The following is a 16,899-nucleotide window of genomic DNA, read 5'->3' on the forward strand; positions in this document are numbered from 1 at the left end:
TTGAAAGAACCTGGGAGGCAGAGGTTGCAGTGAGCTGAGATCATGCCACTGCACTCCAGGCTGGGTGACAGAGCAAGACTCGGTCTCAAAAAAATAGAAGAGCAAAGAAAAGATGTGGTAACACCTTTTACAACTTCTTCAGCATATGATGTTCCTCTGCCTTCCGATGAGTGCTCAGCATGGTTCTCTGTATTAGTTGCATGACCTTCTACTCTTACATGTTTCCAGTAATTTGAACAGATAACCAGGATTATTATTAATTGGTACATGGTATTTGGAAATGCTGTATCTGTTCCCTGAAACTTAACATGTTGATGATGTACTCACCTCAGAATTTCTCTAGAAAATGCATAGGGCTTGTTGAGAGGGTTGATCAGTGGTTTAACCTTCTTTGTCCACTTTCAGCTGAAACATTAACAAATGTGCTGGATTTCAAAAGGGATGCTGGTCTGTGGCATGGAGTGTTAACAGTGAGTGTTGTTTGCTGATGACTAATTGTTGGAACAAGGGATTGAGATGAACCTGAGCCTCTGCCTGAAATGTTGTTGGGAGAGTACATTGGCTTTGTTTTGCTTTTTCTGGTGTGGCTCGGGCCTGCTTGCCCTGAGCATGTCTGCTCCCCTACAGAGCGTCATGAACAGGATGCACGTGGTCAGTGTCCCCTATGCACTGATGAAGGCCAACCCGCTCTCCTGGATCCAGAAAGTTTGCTACTATAAAGGTAATGGATATCCTGGTCACGGCACTCACCCTTCTTTAGGAAAAGCTCTTCGAACTGATCTTTGGTGATTAAGAAAAAATAAAGCTGAGATATGGAACTGCAGAGGTAGGCTGAGCCGTGGGACGTCTTTCTTGGTCATACCCCTGCCAAGGAGGATGGGGGTTTTCTCTGCCTCGGGCATGGCCCTCAGGGTTTCATGGGTGATGTAGTAAGATAGGGCCATTTGGTGGGGTGGGGGCCTCACTTCTCTCAGTGGTTGAGGTGCCTCCTGGGACCAAGCAGGAAGCCCCAGCATGGCCACACCTGCACAGTCAGCAGTCTGTGTTCTGCCCTGTGGAGCTCAGTGGCACCTTTACCAGCCACTGAGGCACTGGCTCACCTGGGACACCATGTTGCCTTGTTCTTCCTGCTGGACTGTGCCCCTCTAGGCATGTCTCAGAGCAGCAGGGAGGGGCAGCTGTCTCTGTCCTACTTTATGGAGGGAAGCTGAAGCTTGGGTGGGGGTGGGAGTATTTGCTGGGTGCCACATGCTAGCCAGTGCAGGGCCCAGATTGAGGCCTGAGACCCTCTGTTCAGCTCCTGGGGTCCTCACACCTCTCGACCAGCCAGTACCAGGGGTCTGGGGAGAGACAGCGTGAGACAAAGCGGGCAGGTAGGAAAAGAGCAATATGGAGCTTCTAAGAAAAGATTAATGTTGGAAATGGATCTGAGTTTTTGATGTCTAAATTGTACCTCACAGGTGATTTTTGTGGAAAAAGTGTTGAGGGTTAGTTAGATTGCATGTGAGAGATGGCTGCAGAGAGCTTGTGACCTGGGAGCTGCATGTCGAGTCTCTTTGTGTGCGTGCACCTCTGTGTGGGATGAGGTGCACGTGTGTGTAGATGTGTGAGGGTGCCAGCCCTCATGACGGAGGGATGTCTGTGCCATCCTCTCTCTGCAGCTCGGGCCGCGCTGGTGAAGTCGCGAGACATGCACTGGTCTCTCCTAGCTCAGCGAGGCCAGAGGGATGTCAGCCTCAGCTCACTGCGAATGCTGATTGTGGCAGATGGCGCCAACCCGTGTGAGTGAGCCTGTGCGCCTGGGGCATGGCCCACACGGTGTCCCCTCCTGCAAACCGAAGTAGAATACACTGAGAAGCAAAACTGAGCAGTTTACACATCATTTCTATGACATGGAACATCTTGGTGAATCGCTGGCTTATCTCATGCATGTTTATTAGGCCACTAGATTTAAAAACAATTATAATACAGTTGATGAAAGGTACATGCCTTAATGAGAGTCATCTTTCTTAAATAATTACCAGATTATGCTGTGGCCTGGGGGTTCCTGTTTGTCTTCGGGCCTCATCCCCAGCCTCCTGCCCTTTGTCCTGCTGCCCCCGCCTCTCTGGTTTCTGGCCTAACTTCTCCCACCAGGACCCAACCATTTTTCCTTCTGGTTTGCCTGGGTCGCCCCACATCCTTCCAGGAGGAGCTCCCTGTGACTGCTGCCTGAGCACATAGGACTTCCTGTGTATGGTGGTCTGAGTGACAACTGCTTTTGTCAGAGCTGCACACATGTGAGCTCTGGGGCCCAGGACTGTCCAGGGTCGGACTCGGTACTTCCTCTGGGGAAGCCTCAGGTGATGCTGGTCACACAGGGGCTCCTGTTGCAGCACGCACCTGTTGACCAGGTATTGGGGCTTTTCTTGATTGTTAACCTGCATCACTGTCTAGGCATTGGAGACTACCCTAGGTCAGAAGCTGACGTTTCGTCTTATCCCCTCTCCAGTGTAGCCCAAGAGAGGGAACCCCTGGTATCTCCCATCTCTTGGGAGGGCACCCCACCTTTCAGCATGCTCAGAGCCTCTAATTCTCAGGTCCACACCTGAGACAGGCAGGGCCTGCTTCTGGGTTCTACAGCGCTGCTCAGGTCTCTGTGTCTCCGCCCCATGTCCACTGCCTCTCTGTGGTCCACATGGTGGAATCAGTGTGCCCCACCCGTCCAGTGCCTCATCCCTTGGCACTCCCCAGTCGCTGCACCTGATCCTTGCAGTGCCGTGTGGCTTGTCAGCCACCGTATGCAGTGCCTTCCTGTCCCTAGTGGCACCCTTTCTGCCCTTTATAGCACCAAACCGTCCATGGCTGTCTGGTTTTCTTTAAAGACACCATCTCCCTTGAAGATCATGAAGTCTGAGGATGCCTGTGAAAGGGCCCCTTCCTTCTGCTGACGCAGCCCTGGGTCCCGGTGGCCACAGGCTATGCTGACTTGAGCTTGTACAGCCACCAGCCGTTGCCTGGTGCACTCCCCAAAGCATGCGCTCCTGTGTGTCAGTGGCCAGCCGTTACCCTTTCCCTGCTGGCCCCCCAGTTAGTGCTGGCATTCCACCTTGTTGCTCCGTGCAGGGTCAGTCTCCTCCTGTGATGCCTTCCTCAACGTCTTCCAGTCCAGAGGTCTGAGGCCGGAGGTCATCTGTCCTTGTGCCAGTTCTCCTGAGGCGCTCACTGTCGCCATCCGCAGGTAACCTCATTCCTTGCTTGTGTCTTGTGAGCACTTAGTTGAGTCTTCCGTGTACAACGGAGTTATTCTGGAGCTGTGCCTGTTAGGATCCAGGCCCATTTGTGCAGCAGCACCTTGGTGCCTGGCCTGCTGCTTTTTGCCAGCTTGGGTTTGCATGGGAAATTGGGTAGCAGCTTCCTGGGCCATATTCTGGATTCTTGCCGAATGCCGGCTTGTGATTTTCTTAAGTGCTTGCCAAATTAGAAAGGCCTTGTCATCTCGTCTGTAGCCGTAGTAATCATTACAACCTAGGAACTCTTCCTTACTTGGAGGCAGGTGGGAACTCAGCTGTGGAGTCTGTGGGAACCATTGACCTGCCTGGAGAAGCACCCAGCCTGGTGCTTAGCATCCAGCCACCTACCTCCTGGGAGGCCCATGCTGCCCTCGTGGCTGTTTTCCTCATGTCACCTCTCTCAGCCTGGAGGGCACGTTGGGCCTGCAGACTGTCCTGAGCATCCTTGTGTGTGGGTGCAGGGCTGCTGGCCCTTCCTGTGCTCCTCACCCGCCTTCTGAGGTTTCCTTTCCCCTCCTCTCGCCCACTCCAACCCCAGCTCCATCCTGGGGGTAGAATGCAGTGTACTCACAGCTGAGGGTGTCTTAGCCTCAGTTGTGGTCTTGTATTAAAGTCACGTATGTGTTTCCATTTATGCAAGTAACCCCAAGTTTCTAAAAGTAACCCTAACTTTTTAAACACTTAACATTAAAAAACACTATTTTCACCTACAAACTATAAATTATTCTCCATTCTTTTGTTCTATGGTGACCTGTTTTGTGCAGCGGTTTAATTTTTTTCTTATTGGAGGAACCACTAACCTTTGTTGCTTAGTGTTCAGTTACTAGTGTTGTATCACAAACAACAACAACAGTCATTTTATTATCTCTCAGGCTTTCTGTGGGCCAGGAGTTTGGGAAGGCCTCTGCCAGGTGCTTTTGGCTTGCAGGAGATGGTGTTTGGACAGTAGCCATGAGGGGCTGAGACCATCTCGGGGCCCCCACCTGGCCTCTCAGAGTGGGCTGCTCTGGGCTTCCTTGCAGCGCAGTGGCCTCAACACAGTCATTCTGTTTGCCTGGCTTCCCAGGGCTCCAGGCGAGCGTCCCAAGACAACCGGATAGAAGCTGAATTGACATTTATGGCCTGCTCTGGAAGTCACATAGCACACCGCCACTGTAGTCATAGGACCTTCTCCCACTGAGTGGCGTGTTGAGGTCACATTGCAGAGGGACGTGTGGTGTGGAGACATTGCAGCATCTTTAGAACATGCGTTTCTCACAAGTCTGTAGCATGGAGCAGTGGTGTTGGTGCAGAATCATGCTGCAGGCAAGGTGGGCTCACCTCGCTGGAATTTTATCCCCCTCATCAGTTAACTCCGTTGTGGTTTTGTTTTCTAGGCCACCTGATCTGGGAGGACCACCTCCAAGAAAAGCGGTCCTGTCGATGAATGGTCTAAGTTATGGTGTTATCAGAGTGGATACTGAAGAAAAGTTGTCAGTCCTTACTGTTCAGGACGTTGGTCAGGTGATGCCTGGAGGTAAGGGACTTGACCAGAATGGGCCTTTGTCCGCGACTGATTGATGTAACAAAAAGGGGTATAAATGCTCCAGGCTGCGTAGTAGTGCTCTAGAAGCAAGCATGCAAGTAAAACGTTTCTCAAGAATGGTTTTCAAGGTAAATCGGAATTTTAGTTTGTAAAATATTTGCTCTGTTTTTTCCCCTCCCTTTGTGTTAAATTTAAAGATGAGCTAAAATACAAAGATGTGTGAATGGGCCGTGCAGCTCACTTACAGTTCTCTGATGTTTGGGGAGATGGTGATAATAGCTCACTGCATTCCAGTCACAGGCTTCATACTTCACATGTGTTGAAGCACTTAACCCCACGGCAACCATGTGAAGTGGGCAACTCTGAGGAATATGGCAATGTTTATGAATAACTTGATAATTAGGTTATCTAACTAAGTTGAAGCAAGCATGTGTTATGGTTGAAGGCTCATGGAAGCTTCCCAGAAATTCCTATGTGTCAGAAAGGCCTATGTGATCTCTTCCTCAGAAGTCGGCTCTGTGGGGCTGACTGTCATTACATGTTAGAGGTTTTCCTTGCCAGCCTGAGGCAGAACCTGGCCTGGGAGGCCCTGATGACAGTTGAGTAGGGACACTGTCACGTCGTCTGAGGCTGCCCTGCTTGTAGCCACCCCACAGCTACTTCAGTTTTCCTGCCTCAGGCTCTTTTGGGGTTCATGGGCAGCTGTCTTGGCCCCTTTTGGTGACTTCTAGAGGCAGGCCCCATCTCTCAGTGCAGTCTCCCCCTTTCCCGTGCGGCCCCGACCGCGTTCAGGGTTGCAGGCACCGCGTGCTGCTCAGCGTTCTGGCCCTTGTGCCTGCAGCTCCGCCTTCTGCAGGCGGCTGTGCTGACAGGCTGTGGCTGCTCAGGTGCAGACTCTGCGGGTGGTGCTGGCAGCTCAGCCATCCCTAACCTGGAGCTCGGGGCCAGGTGGTGCCTGATCCCTGTGTGTACACAGACACTGGGTCCTCACTGAGTAAGACTGGAGCATTTCAGCTTGTGTTTCTAGCTCTACTTTTTATTTCTAGGAATGACACCATTTTCTTCCTGTATTTCTACTTGGAAATGGAACGGTCAGTCTTGTACAGTGCTTGAACCTGTGGCCAAAACGTTTTCACATACATCAGTCATTGGAGTCTCCCTTTATGTTATGGGGAAAATATAGGTAGCTGTTTAAACTTCCCTGGAAAATCATGTTGAGGTCATGATTCTGAATGAATCTAAGGAACATCTGTAGTTGTGCGCATTTTATTTGTAAAATGTGGATTAGGACATGACATGCATGTGTAGTGCTCTCTAGTTGTGTGCACGGCGCTCCCCGAGGCTGACCGCCGTTTCCCATGACGCTCCACAGCCACTTGGCTATGCCCCTTGTTGTGGGACTGAGCCACATGGTGAGTCTGACGGGTGATTTGTCTTCAGCAGTTTTTCAGTCTGTCCTGTGTAAGCCTGTGGCGTTTGTGTTCTCTACGGCATCAAGCATATACGTAGTGCTTTGTGTCTTTTTGTGACCTTGCCCCATCTCTGCGTGTGCCTGTGAGTGTCGTGTGGCACTGACGGCTGCCTGGGTGGTTGCCTGAAGTGCAGACGAGCACCACCTTCCACATCAGCCGAGCACGGCCGCATCCTCTCTGCTAAGTCTTTTATGGTGATGGGGCTGTGGGAGGAGTCACGCTGAGGCCTGCGCCATCAGGCTCTGTGAAAAGGCGCATATGTGCAGACTGGCCCCCAAAGCAGAGAGAGCTGAGAGAGTGAAGAAGGAGGCAGCAGATCCAGTTTGTCAGTAAAGGGCGATCTCTTGTGGAACTTACCGATGGAATCATGGTCTGAATGGCTGCAAGACAGGCAGATCTCTGCGCTGCAACCCTCCAGACCCAGGACCTGTGTCTTGGGGAAAAACATCTGTGCTCTGGAAGGAATGTACACGTGGCTGAGGGAGTGCCCTGTAAGTGCCTTGTGGCGCTTACAGCAGCATCAAGGGTTGTGTTGGAGGTTAGGCAAAACTTAAGATGAATAGCAGTTTCTCCATGAAGACATCTTAGAGGCACTCCTGGACTTAAGATTAGTCTGGAGTCACATGGCAGATCAGCATTTAAAATAAAGTTACTAGAAAGGGAGCAGGCATGGGGCAGAGTTCTGTCAGGCTCTGGAGCAGGAGCTGGTGTCCCAGGCAGGTGTGTGGTGGTGACGGTCAGGAGCCAGGGCCAGCAGCACCCCACATGGCCCCGAGAGGACAGTGGGATGGGAGGAGGCACAGGGTTCGTTTATCGTAGAGGACGTATTTTGTCAGCCGGGGCTTATTATGTGAAGGATGTGTTGTACTTTCTAGCCACCTTACAGTGATCATAAAAATATTACATATACAGTGTAAGACTTACAACTGGGTAGCACGTGTATCATAAAACTCCTTATAAGAAGATGCTGTGTGTATAACATCCTGTTTCCATTACTGCACAGACAGCAGCAAGGAGATCTTTGTGAATGATCCATTTAAACGTGTCCTTTATTATTTTGAGTTTTTTTTCTCATTGCAGCTAATGTGTGTGTTGTGAAGTTAGAAGGTGCCCCTTATCTTTGCAAAACTGATGAAGTGGGAGAAATATGCGTCAATTCCAGTGCGACTGGCACAGCCTACTATGGACTGCTTGGAATCACGAAGAGTGTGTTTGAGGTTTGCCCCTTTTCCCGACTTTCCTGTGGAAGTTCTGTGAGCACTCTGGGGGCCCCTGGTGTGTGGGGTGCTGGGGGACTGCAGTGGTGTTGGGGATGGTCTCCCTCCACACAGGCCCTCCCAGGGCTGTTGGCACATGGCCTACACACCTCTGTGTGTCCTCCCAGAGTGAGAGTGGGGCCGGGACCGGGACCAGGCATGCTGTGGGAAGCTGGGGGTCAGTGTGCTTCCCACAGTCCTGCATGGGAGAAGGCCATGTGGGTGCTGCCTGGTGGCCGGTAGGAAGGCACTCACTCTGGCCCCAGGGAAGCCAGCCCTCTGCCACATTTGCATTGCTGTAATGTGAGTTGTTCAGGACAAGTCTAATGAGGCCAGGGGAGGCCACGCACCCAGAGCAGAGGTAAAAGGGATGCTTGTGTCCTGCCTTAGGAGGCCTGCCCAGGAGATGGAGCAGCCAGGCCACAGAAACTGGGCCTATGCAGTGCCAACCTCTTTTTACCCCTGGTTGGCAGGCGTGGCAGGCTGACTCTCCTGCCGCCTGCTGGGTCTCTTTGGCCAGTTGGTTGGTTGTCCGCAGCCTGATTGTGCCCCTCTCCACTCTGTGCAGACAGTACCAGTCACCGCAGGAGGGTCACCCGTCTTTGACAGGCCTTTCACCAGGACGGGCCTGCTGGGCTTCATTGGGCCTGTGAGTATGTCCTCCTATACCAGGACTGGCAGTCAGAGAAGGTAGGGGGCGTGGCTAAGGGACACCTTGCTGCAGTCCTGCTCTTGTCCTGGCTGTTCCTGACCTTCCATGTGGCCTTGGTCGGTCGCGCTGACCTCCCCACCCATCACCTCACCTGTGTGCAGGGCCGTCCACACCTCCGAGATCAGTGTGCAGTCCTGCACACAGGCCTGAGTCGGGGGTCCCAGGGATGGATGAGGGTGTTTTGCTTTTTATATGGAGTGGCTGGTCTGTGAGTATTCATTATACCACTTTGGATGTCTAAACTATTTAAAAATAAATACTTCTATTTGTAATAATATCTTGGCCCAGTGTTTCTCTCAGCTGGGCAGTTTTGCCCCTTCCTTCCTAGGGGAGTTCTGGCAACCTCTTTTTTTTTTTTTTTTTTGAGTTAGAGTTTCTCTCTTGTTGCCCAGGCTGGAGTGCAATGGTGCGATCTCGGCTCACAGCAACCTCCGCCTCCTGGGTTCAAGTGATTCTCCTGCCTCAGCCTCCTGAATAGCTGGGATTACAGGCATGCGCCACCACACCTGGCTAATTTTGTATTTTTAGTAGAGACGGGGTTTCTCCATGTTGGTCAGGCTGGTCTCGAACTCCTGACTTCAGGTGATCTGCCCGCCATGGCCTCCCAAAGTACTGGGATTACAGGCGTGAACCACCACTCCCGGCCTTCTGGCAACTTCTGAAGACATTTTTGCTTGTCACGACTCAGGGGAGGGGAGCGTTCCTGGCATATAGTGAGTACCTGGAGGCCAGGGATGCTGCTTGGTGGCCAGCATTGCCCAGGACAGCACCTGCAACAATACTGTCAATCCAGAAGGTCACCGGTGCCGGGTTTGGGACCCCCACCCTTAGTACAGCGGTGTTCAGTCCTTCACAGACTCCACCCACAACTTGTTTCCCACTTGTGAGCATTTCCCAGGCTGACTCCCTTCCTAACACTGCCCCACCAGCCCTGCTGCCTTCCACACAGCCTGCCCTGTTGCGAGCCTGGCTTGTCACAGGGCCTGCATTGCACATTGGGTCTGTGGGGCATTGACCCGATTGCGAGGCGCCCGAGGCTCCTGGCTCCTGTGCTGTCGGCCCCTTCTTGGGGGTCCTGACCACGGTCCTGGCGCATCCAGCTCCTGCCCGTGGGTGGAATCCTGACCCACACCATTTCCCTCAGGACAACCTGGTCTTCATCGTGGGCAAACTGGACGGGCTGATGGTCACTGGAGCTCGCAGACACAGTGCAGATGATGTTGTGGCCACCGCGCTGGCCGTGGAACCCATCAAGTTTGTCTACAGAGGCAGGTGATGCGCTGCGGACCCCTGTGCCGGGACTAGATTCCTTCCTTTTACAGCTTGGGGAGTCTGTCCATAGTAGATGGAAAGCCCAGCAAATTTGAATTCATAAAATCTAAACATTGTTGTACATCAGAAAGCTCCTAAATAAAAAGGAAGATATTTGCAGCAGTGATACCAGAGTTAATATCCTCACTGTCCAAAGAGTTCATTGAGTTCCTCAAGAAAATAAGGAATTTGATGTAAAATTTTGGGCAAATCAGAGAGGGAAAAATTGAGTAAAGCCAAGGAGAAATGGGTCCAAGTTCCTAATAACCTTAGAATGTGAATTAAAACAGAAAAGTACCATTTTCTCTGTGAGACACACAATACCCTACATTGCTTCTGGAAAGAAAATCAACTCAACTTTTCTATATGTGTAAAGCAAGGACCTTAGAGATTTTCTTGAGCAAAGAAATAGACATCTGGGCCTACGCACCTGGGCATAGGGGCCACAGGAAGGGAATTTTGTTCCTTCTACTCCCAAGCTGTTTGGGAGGAAGCTCTTCCCCTAATTGGTCCATTCAACCAGCTACCTTTTTAAATTTTATTTTTCTCAAGTGGGTGCCCTTTTTTTTTTTTTTTTTTTTTTAAAGAAAGTGTCTTGCTCTATCGCCCACCCAGGTTGGAGTGCAGTAGCCTGATCATAACTCACTGCAGCCTCAACCTCCTGGGCTTCAAGCGATCCTCTCACCTCAGCCTCCTGAGTAGCTGGGACTATAGGCATACACCCCACACTTGGCTAATTTTTAAAATGTTTTGTAGAGATAGGGTCTCACTATGTTGCTCAGGCTAGTCTTGAACTCTCCTGGGCTCAAGCAGTTCTTTGTTGGCCTCTCAAAGTGCTGGGATTACAGGTGTCAGCCAATGTGCCTGGCCAAGGGCATGCCTTTTGTTACTCAAACTAAGATACCTGGGTGCCAGGCCAGGCGCTGCCTTTGAGCAGCCCTCAAAGCAATCTTGAGGGGATTCTGCAAAGTGATGTGTCATCATGGTCAGTCTTGAGGAAGAAGCCCAAAGGATGGACAACAGAGAAGGTGGGAGATTGCTCAGGGGGCCTGGCCAGGTAGGCTATGTGTGTGCATGTGCACGAGGAGGGTAGCACAGCCAGGGTCATGACCTGCCCCTCACAGCAGAAATGGGGGACACTTTGGGCAGGTGTCCTTAGGGATAGCATCAAGGTAGCCCAAACCCTGCTTTGAGGTGCAGTGGGGAGACCCCTCACCCAGGGCCACCTGTACCTGATTGTACCTGGAGATGAAAGAAGCCTCCACCCCCCAAGCAGGATCCTGACGAGGTGAGGCAAGCCTGAGTGAATAATGAGGTCTGGGTAACTGCATCTGCAGGCAGGATAGCCTACCTGTCCCCATTAGGAAGAGCTGAGGAATACAGGAACCTGGAAATGGAACCACAACCAATTGAAAGTATGTGTCATTGGAAGAAAACCAATGGAAGATTTGCCACATGAAATCAGATCGAGAAATGCTAGCAAAGTAATTGTTCAAAGAACACAATAGATGGAATACATAGAATGGATACAGCTAGAGAACAAGTTGAAAAGGCGGAAAGTCAGATTAAGGAACTACTCTGGAAGTAAAATAGGAACTTTAAAGGAACTATTAAGAGAGACGGGAGAGAATAAGGGCTGGCGTCCACATAGCAGACTCAGGGAGAAGGGATACGTGGAGTGGAGCAGGGATTGTCTGAGGAAGCACGTGGTTGGAATTCTCTGGACTGGGAAATGGTCCACAGAGGGACCTATGGCATGTTGAGTTTATCTGTGTTCTCACTGTGGACCACAAAAAAGCCAAGCAAAACACATCAGACTTCCCCACAGTGGAACTGGCACAAGATAATAGTGCACCCAATTTGCCCAAATTGTCAATTTGCAGTTGTAGTTAAAAATACTTTTAAGCATGTAAATTTCAGAAGTTTTGACACACAAAGGTCCATATTGAAAACAGTTTTGGTCAAGATACTACGAGAAATAAATTCAGGAAGTGCTATAAGATATAAGAGTGTAAGGAGAACTCAATGTTAGGTAAGATCTGTTGTATAAAAGTGTGTGTGTTTGTGTGTTTGTGTGTACACACACCAGTCAAGTCATAGGAAAGGACAAGAGAAGGTGTATCTATAATGTCCCAGAGTCAGAATGGTAGACATCCTAAAATGATGGGTTTGATGGGAAGATCATCATCTTATTTTATAAAGATCATCTTCTTATTCTATATTTTATCTCTGTCTTACAAAGACAGAGATATCCACTCAAAATCTAGAAGAAGAAAAAGGCAACACAGAGAAAAGGAGGACATGTTGAAATTCTTAAGATGGTAAAAACAGGCCTAAATACTGATCACAATAAATGTGAATAGACTAACTCTAGTAAAAGAGAGGTGCAATCTGTTGTATTAAAAAACGTAATTAGTAGAACTTTTAGACAGATTTGTGCACAAGGAAATTAATAGCAGATTAAGGAAATTTTTCTTGTAAAAATCTGTGTCTTTCTGGCTGTTTTGCTTTGCCCTGAAGTTCTCTCTGTTTTTTGTGACTTGAGACACATTTCAGTCGTCCTTGAGATTAGAATGATGAGTCACTTTACAGATTTGCAGCAGGTAGCCCCATTTGATAGACTGCATTTTAAATATAAGGACAGCCTGCCTCTTCCACTGTGAGGTGAGAATGCATCTGTGCCTTGTTTGGCCTCTTGCCGTGTGGCCATTTCCATGTCTCCTCCCTCAGGATCGCTGTGTTCTCTGTGACTGTGCTCCATGATGACCGGATCGTCCTGGTAGCTGAGCAGCGGCCGGATGCCTCGGAGGAGGACAGCTTCCAGTGGATGAGCCGTGTGCTGCAGGTGGGCACCTCGCACGGCCTGTGGTTCAGTGAATCTCCCAAGCCGGCCCCCGCGACTCCACTCCAAGCGCCACGTGGTTGGTTTGTTCCGCCCTGTCCTCCCTGCCTCCAGCTTGTTTATCTGTATTTTTCATTGCAAATTGACAAATTATAGCTGTATGTATTTATGAGGTACAAAGTGATGTTATAATTTATGAATACAATATGGAATAATATATCCATCACCTCAATATTTGAAATTCACTCTCGTCATGATTTTGAAATGTACAGTACATTATTTGTGATGTTCCCCAGTCTGAATATATCTCAAAGAAAAAAGCTTTCCTCGTCCTGTCTGATTGAGGCTTGTGCCCTTTCAGCACCGTCTCCTCATTGCCCCGTCCCTCAGCCTCTGGTCACAGATTTACGGACATGGGTAAACAAATACTGTGTGTGTTTCCCCTTTCTGACTTACATGGTAGAAAACTGTACACACTCCTCTTCGTCTTTACTCATCTAACAAAATTTCCAGAGCTCCATTTCCTGGCCTGGAGAAGAGGTCCATGTAGGGGATGTTCCTGTCCCCCACCCAGCATCTCCCCAGCCTCAAGTTGGGGGCCTGGGCCAAGCAGGGTCCTTCCCTTTCAGGCCATCGACAGCATTCACCAAGTGGGCGTGTACTGTCTGGCCCTGGTTCCTGCCAACACCTTGCCCAAGGCTCCTCTCGGAGGGATTCACATTTCTGAAACCAAACAGCGCTTTCTGGAAGGGACACTGCACCCGTGTAACGTGCTGATGTGCCCTCACACCTGTGTCACCAACCTCCCCAAACCTCGTCAGAAACAACCAGGTTAGTTGTACCTAACAGCAGGATGCTCTCTAGGCTTAACATCGATAGCAACTAGGCTTGTGGTGAGGGTGCAGCCCCGCTAGACCCTCCAGTGCCAACTGCCCATGTCTTTGGGGCTGGGGTCAAGAGCCAGAACAAGGGTGCACCCCAGAATGGTGCCACCTTCTGCCTTCCTGGAACTAGCTGCGCACGGGGAAACTTAACCACATGCCCTGCATGGTGGTTTGCACCTGCCTATTAGGAACCAGTTGTAATGATGAACTCCAGGATGGCCTCTTAGCTTTGCATGGCTAGGAGATGGCTCCTTAGGGCTAGAAATGATGCCCAGGATCATACTGGAGCTTAAAGTCAAAAGTGCCTCTGTGGCCACGCTGTGCTATGGGGCACTAGCCGTACCTGTCTGCAGGAGCCAGCTGCCTGCCTCTGCCCTGGGATCTGCCACAGACACTGGGTTGATGGGACCTTGGAAATCTCAGCAAGTGGTCAACTTTCCTTCCCTCATTGTACACCTTTAAAAGCTAATTTTAAAGACTGGTTTAACCTTAATGCAGTTTTTCATTGCTTTGATCGTGCTGATTTTTAGTACATGGCAAAGTTTTTTTTAATTATTGAACACATAAAATATCACTAAATACATTTCATCAGGAAGATTTAATTTCCTGATTTATGCATAAAGTACAGTAAAACAAAATATGTTAAGAATTTTGCTGTGACTGAGGCCAAATCGTATCCTCTGAGATATGTCATGTAGTAAACTTCTGTATTTAAGAGAGAAATTCTGTTTGTCACTTAGCATAAACATTGTGTCTGGCTTTCTGAATATTTGAATCTCAATAGAAGAGTTAAATGCCTCATTCAAGTATGTTTTCAAAATAAAAAGTATAATGGAAAAAAAGTCACATGACTCTTTTCTTCTCACTCCAAATGAGAAGTTACTAGAGTCTCATTCAGAATTTCCCCATTTCTAGAGGTTGGACCAGCCTCAATGATCGTGGGGAACCTGGTTGCTGGGAAGAGAATCGCACAGGCTTCTGGGAGAGAGCTTGCCCACCTGGAGGACAGTGACCAGGCACGGAAGGTAACAGGCCAGTTTTGGGGGGAGGGCAGTGGATGGGTGTCCATACCCCGGAGGCTGCCGGTAACCAAATCACCCTGTCGTGCAGTTCCTGTTCCTGGCTGACGTGCTGCAGTGGCGTGCCCACACCACTCCCGACCACCCGCTGTTCTTGCTGCTGAACGCCAAGGTGAGGCGGCGGCGGGGCTGGGGGAGCCTGTCGCTTGTCTAGTTGGTGATGCCAGTGCCCTGGTGGTTTTCCTGTGTAGAGAACAGTGTGCCTGTGGGCTCAGCCCCCTGTCCGGTGTGGTTCTCTCGGCCTGCCCCTTCTTTTGTAGGTTCCTTGTTTTCCACACAATTCACACAATAGTATTTCTAATGATTTTGTGTGTAGCAGGAAAAGTCTTATCAGCTCCAGTTTTTTAAATTAAAAACAGCATACATGTAAATACTTCTAAGTTTGTGAGCTAAAGGAAAGGTTTTTTAATAAAAAATTAGGCATTTAGAATTTCTACATCTGTTTACAGCTTTTAAATGACAAATGTTGCTTCCTACCCTGTTCCTGCTGCTGATTTGGAAATTCTCATGTGTTTCAAGTTCCTGTTGTGTGCATTCCACTATGCTAGGAGCATTCGGGATGTCAAGGAGAAACTATAATCTTCACGTTCAGGTTGTGGGCAGGAATGCAACATGTGGAAACAGAAAGTTAAATAATTTAAAAACCCTCCTGTCCCATGCACCATACAAGCTGTAAGAACTCTTAAGCTTTCGTGTGGTAAAGAGCAGGTCACTGTGGCTTAGAAGATGCTGGTCTAGTTTTTGGTACTGCTCATTCATTCAAAAAATACTTACTGATGCCTGCAATGTACACAGTGTTAAATAAAAAGGACCCCTATTCTGAACAGGTTTAAAGTCAGTCTTCCCTGCTAGAAAACAAGTTCTGTAGGAGAAATATTTTGTTTTTATGGTTTATTGGAAGCATCTAGAACCATGCCCACTAAACATTTATTTTATGACTGTTTGAGTTCTAAAGCCTACAGCCAGCCAGTGATTTACCATTGACCATGGTAAAATGAGCTTACCATGTACAGTGGAGGGATGTGACCTGGAGTGCTGGGGAGGGGGCTTTGGATGGAGCCAGGGTAGCAGGGGCTATGAAGCAGTGATGGACAGTGGCTCAAAGCAGGAGAGGAGGCCAGTGTGGTGGGGGCCAGGTGGAACCATGGAAGGACGCAGATAAGGCTAGGGGTCGCTGGGTTTCCCCCGAGGATGCGGCGGGATCCAGGGCCTTGGGGGCTTTGAGTCCTGGTCCAGTTCTCAGGTTCTGTCCTGACAGGGCCCTGACTTATGTGGACTGGTAAGGCTCCAGGATTTGGACTCTCAGGATCTGCCCAGCACTTGTGCCTACGCAGCACATGAGTGCTTCCACTGGTCTCTCTTTTCCGCTGCTTTCTGTCACTAGAAGCCACCAGTTGAGAAGTGGGGAATTTTGATGTTACACTGGTCTGCTCTGGAGTTTTATATTTGTTAGACTGAATTGCACTTTTTATCTTCTGAAGGACTAAAAAAGCTGTGAGGCCTGGCATGGGATCAGGGAGGATGAGTTTTCTGAGCAGAGGAGTAGGGTTACAAGGTGTTTCTGTTTGCAGTGAACTGGTCACATAGCCCAACACCCATCAGCAAAGAGACAGGGTGAAGGAATGAGCGGGTACAGTCAGCTCTGCCTCTGAGAAGTCAGCTGCAGAGGACGCAGGCCCAGGCTCAGTAAGGTGGCCTGTGGGCGTGCACAGTAATACAATTGAGGGATGCTTGCCCGTCGCTTACTGTTTGTTTATAATGGTGCTGTGTGGAATATCTTATTGAAAAGGCCAGAAAGGTCTTGAGCCATGTGTCTGTGGCTCTGCCCTGGGTAAATGGAGTGGCCGCATCTCCCTCTCAGCTGGGACCGTGCAGGAGATGCTTGCGTGCCTTTCCCTTCACTGCTGGCAAGAGTATACAGATGGTGAGAAGAGACACTAGTCGTGGGCCAGGTGCGGTGGCTCATGCCTGTAATCCCAGCACTTTGAGAGGCTGAGGCAGGCGGATCACCTGAGGTCAGGAGATTGAGACCAGCCTGGCCAACATGGTGAAACCCTATCTCTACCAAAAAGAAAAAGACACCAGCATGGTGAGGACACATAGGACTGACACAATGTCATGATCACGGACCCTAATCACAAGACGTCGCGTGCAGTGGCGTGCATGTGGTACACACGCACATCTGCGAACAGCCCATCTGCAGGCACCAGCACGCAGATGAGCTCAGTGATCGCTTTCCTAGGGCACTGTCACAAGCACTGCAACCTGTGTCCAGCTGCACAAAAGGGCTGAGAGAGTGGCCGCGGCTCTGATGGAGAAGGGAAGACTGAGTGTTGGGGACCATGTGGCTCTGGTCTACCCACCAGGTGGGCTCACTGTAGGGCTGTCCACCTTCAGTTCTTTGTAAGCAGTCACCTACCCTAAGCAGCCCCCCAGATATTCCCTCCCCGAAGCAGCTTCCAAAACCATGCTCAGCCCCTCCTCTCTGCATCTGTCTGCCTCCTCAGCTCAGCTTCTCCTTTGGAAACCCGAGAGTCACCCACGTC

General features: G+C 49.8%; 1 protein-coding gene across 4 annotated transcripts in view; it reads left to right on the forward strand.

Annotated features, from left to right (window-relative positions):
* Positions 1-16,899, forward strand: part of DIP2A (disco interacting protein 2 homolog A) — a 113,642-nt gene that overhangs the window by 80,749 nt on the left and 15,994 nt on the right. For all 4 annotated transcript variants that reach the window (XM_021667529.2, XM_021667530.2, XM_021667531.2 and 1 more), the window contains exons 14-26: positions 406-470; positions 628-721; positions 1,662-1,781; positions 3,106-3,220; positions 4,649-4,788; positions 7,350-7,486; positions 8,094-8,174; positions 9,382-9,509; positions 12,279-12,393; positions 13,020-13,221; positions 14,190-14,299; positions 14,385-14,465; positions 16,596-16,719. In XM_021667529.2, the coding sequence (XP_021523204.2) occupies positions 406-470; positions 628-721; positions 1,662-1,781; positions 3,106-3,220; positions 4,649-4,788; positions 7,350-7,486; positions 8,094-8,174; positions 9,382-9,509; positions 12,279-12,393; positions 13,020-13,221; positions 14,190-14,299; positions 14,385-14,465; positions 16,596-16,719 (1,512 nt within the window). The remainder of the gene's footprint in view (positions 1-405; positions 471-627; positions 722-1,661; positions 1,782-3,105; positions 3,221-4,648; positions 4,789-7,349; positions 7,487-8,093; positions 8,175-9,381; positions 9,510-12,278; positions 12,394-13,019; positions 13,222-14,189; positions 14,300-14,384; positions 14,466-16,595; positions 16,720-16,899) is intronic.

The sequence above is a fragment of the Aotus nancymaae genome, unplaced genomic scaffold, assembly GCF_030222135.1.
Source record: "Aotus nancymaae isolate 86718 unplaced genomic scaffold, 86718_ANA_hifiasm-v0.15.2.pri h1tg000022l_1, whole genome shotgun sequence".
Lineage (NCBI taxonomy): Eukaryota > Metazoa > Chordata > Mammalia > Primates > Aotidae > Aotus > Aotus nancymaae.